The following is a 2,500-nucleotide window of genomic DNA, read 5'->3' as shown; positions in this document are numbered from 1 at the left end:
GTCACTGAATGATTCACTCAACAGATTCAGAAGCATCCAGCATGTAGATTAACTTCAACAGAGTAACCGTAATCATGCTTTCTACACGTTTTAAAACATGAACAGTGCCAGGTTCTGAATCTGATAGTTTGAAGTGATTCAGGAAATGACTCGCTTACCCAGAATGCCGTGTGTCTGTGTTCAGGTTTGTACTGCTGTGACCGGGCGGAGGAGGCTCACTGTCAGACGGCCTGTAAGCGTATTCTTCGCACCATGAGCACCGAGCAGGAGATCATGGAGGGTCTGATCAGTGAGTGTGGCAGTCAGCCGCTCCCGCAGGACCCGCTGTGGCAGTGCTTCTTGGGCAGCGCACACCCGCCCACCATAAGTGACCCCGAATCGCCCCCGATCGCCAAGATGGACTACGCCAAACTGCACTGCTGCTTTAAGGCCAACACATCCAGCTGCAGGTCAGCACCGAGCCGTCAGAAGGCTACCGGCGTCGCTCTGAGACTGAATGTGTTCGTATCCTCACTGTTTGTTAGGAACATGTGCTTGGAGATCAGCACCAACTGGGGCACTCAGACATTGCAGGAGTTCGACCAGCATTGTGAATACAACCCGGCTGAGATGGACCTCATCACCTGCTTGGCCGACGTCAGGGAGCCGTGCCAGTTAGGCTGCAAAGACCTCAGCTACTGCTCCAACTTCAACAACAGGTTAGACACACTTTCTTACTGTCAATCTGCTTATACAAGCATTGGTGCCCATCCTCGAATCTGACACAAGAGTGCTGATCTACAGTTTAACTGCACCAGGACTTTCCCCTGCTTCTGTCTGTCGGTCTGTGCATTAGATCAGTTACACTGATCAGCCAGTAGATGGTGTCTGTAAGCAGTGAGTGAGTCATTTGAATCATTCATTCAACTGATTCATTCAAAAACATGGATTCATTCAGGAACCAAACAAGTGAGTCAGTTATTTTAGGTTTGTGTATGTACTATTGTAGTATTTATTAGCATTTTGAATAAGCTTTTATTTATATATTTTCAGTTTTCATTTAGTTAAAATTTTAGTAATTTTGTGAAGTTTAAATACATTTTTTTGTTGTTTTATTTTATTTTAGTAGCTCAGCTTAAACATATTTAATTTCAGTTAGTTGCCAAAGGTAACATTTATTATTATTAAGTTATTGAAGTCTTTCAACTAGCATTTTTAAAAATTTTATTTCAACTTTATTTCAATTAAATGAAAATTATTTTATAGTTAACAATACCAACACTAAAGTGAGTCATTGAATGATTTACTCAAGAGATGATTCATTCAGGAGGAAAACACCACTCTGCTGTGTTTCGATGGCTCTTTTCATTGTGGAGTAACTGATGTTGTGTCTAAAATGTATGTTACTCAATTTTAACTTCTCGTTTATTGGACTGTAGTGTACAATAAGCATATAATTAATTCACATATATCCTCAACTGCCAACTGTAGTATTGTTATGCTCTTTTTGTTATATAGCCAGGGGTTCACTAGGTTCATAAGTTTGGATGCTGTGATGTAACTGAACACGAGGACTGGGTTTCATGGAAAAATGAGTATCCAGCAGACATATTGTTGGGTTTCTCTGGCCTGTGCGTTTTCTCTGTGGGTTACAGCGCACACACACACACACACACACACACACACACACACACACACACACACACACACACACACACATACAAACACACATTTAAGCACGTGACCACACACAAAGGAAATCGAACATACACACACACACACACACACACAGTGTTCTGAAACACGATTTCTGCTCAGCTGGAAGTAATATGAGTGAAAAGAAATCCTATAGACATCTATTGATGGGAGCCAGTATGTATCTAGAGATCAGGAGTGGGCTACCTACAATATTTAGTTATACATGCCATAAAAATAAAAGTAGTTCTGATTGAAAAATGTTATATAAATTCCTCAAAAGTGGCTGTGATTTCAGGCTGAGGAACGAATCCAGTTCAGTCTGAAATATTCTGAGTTTTATTTTCTTTGGCTGATGATGATGATGATGATGATGATGAAGGCAAACCACCGCTGGCTTTGATTTCTCTGAAGGATTCCTGGTGTTGATTGGATCCTGCAGATTTCAAAGAGCGCTGAAGGTAAATAGGGAAGAAAGCGGAGCGTCAAGTGTGCTGGAGTGATGTATACTTACCCTGATGCACATCTCAGCAGGTCTGCTAGTCACCCTGTGGAGTATGTAAACCAGCACAAATAAACCAGACAGAGAGATCCACACACAACTTCATCCTGACCACACCAGCTCATCCCTAATGGTGACTGATGTGTTATTTATTTATTTATTTATTTATTTATATGACTGAATGAAATGAACACATACACATACAAACAAACACAAACACACACACACACACATACACACACACACACACGCATTCTCTCTCTTACACACACACACACACACACACACACACACACTCTCTCACACACACTCACACACACACAC

At 41.4% G+C, this 2,500-nt stretch overlaps 1 protein-coding gene across 1 annotated transcript in view; it reads left to right on the top strand.

The window, feature by feature from the left end:
• Positions 1-2,500, top strand: part of reck (reversion-inducing-cysteine-rich protein with kazal motifs) — a gene marked incomplete at its 5' end in the record, with an annotated part of 52,605 nt that overhangs the window by 25,003 nt on the left and 25,102 nt on the right. Inside the window, 2 exons of the mRNA XM_016246498.1 lie at positions 185-449; positions 525-698. Coding sequence (XP_016101984.1) covers positions 185-449; positions 525-698 — 439 coding nt within the window. The remainder of the gene's footprint in view (positions 1-184; positions 450-524; positions 699-2,500) is intronic.

This window comes from Sinocyclocheilus grahami, unplaced genomic scaffold (assembly GCF_001515645.1).
Source record: "Sinocyclocheilus grahami isolate Dianchi unplaced genomic scaffold, SAMN03320097.WGS_v1.1 scaffold800.1, whole genome shotgun sequence".
Lineage (NCBI taxonomy): Eukaryota > Metazoa > Chordata > Actinopteri > Cypriniformes > Cyprinidae > Sinocyclocheilus > Sinocyclocheilus grahami.
Note: the sequence above shows the minus strand (reverse complement) of the source record. Positions and strands in the feature narration are given on the sequence as shown.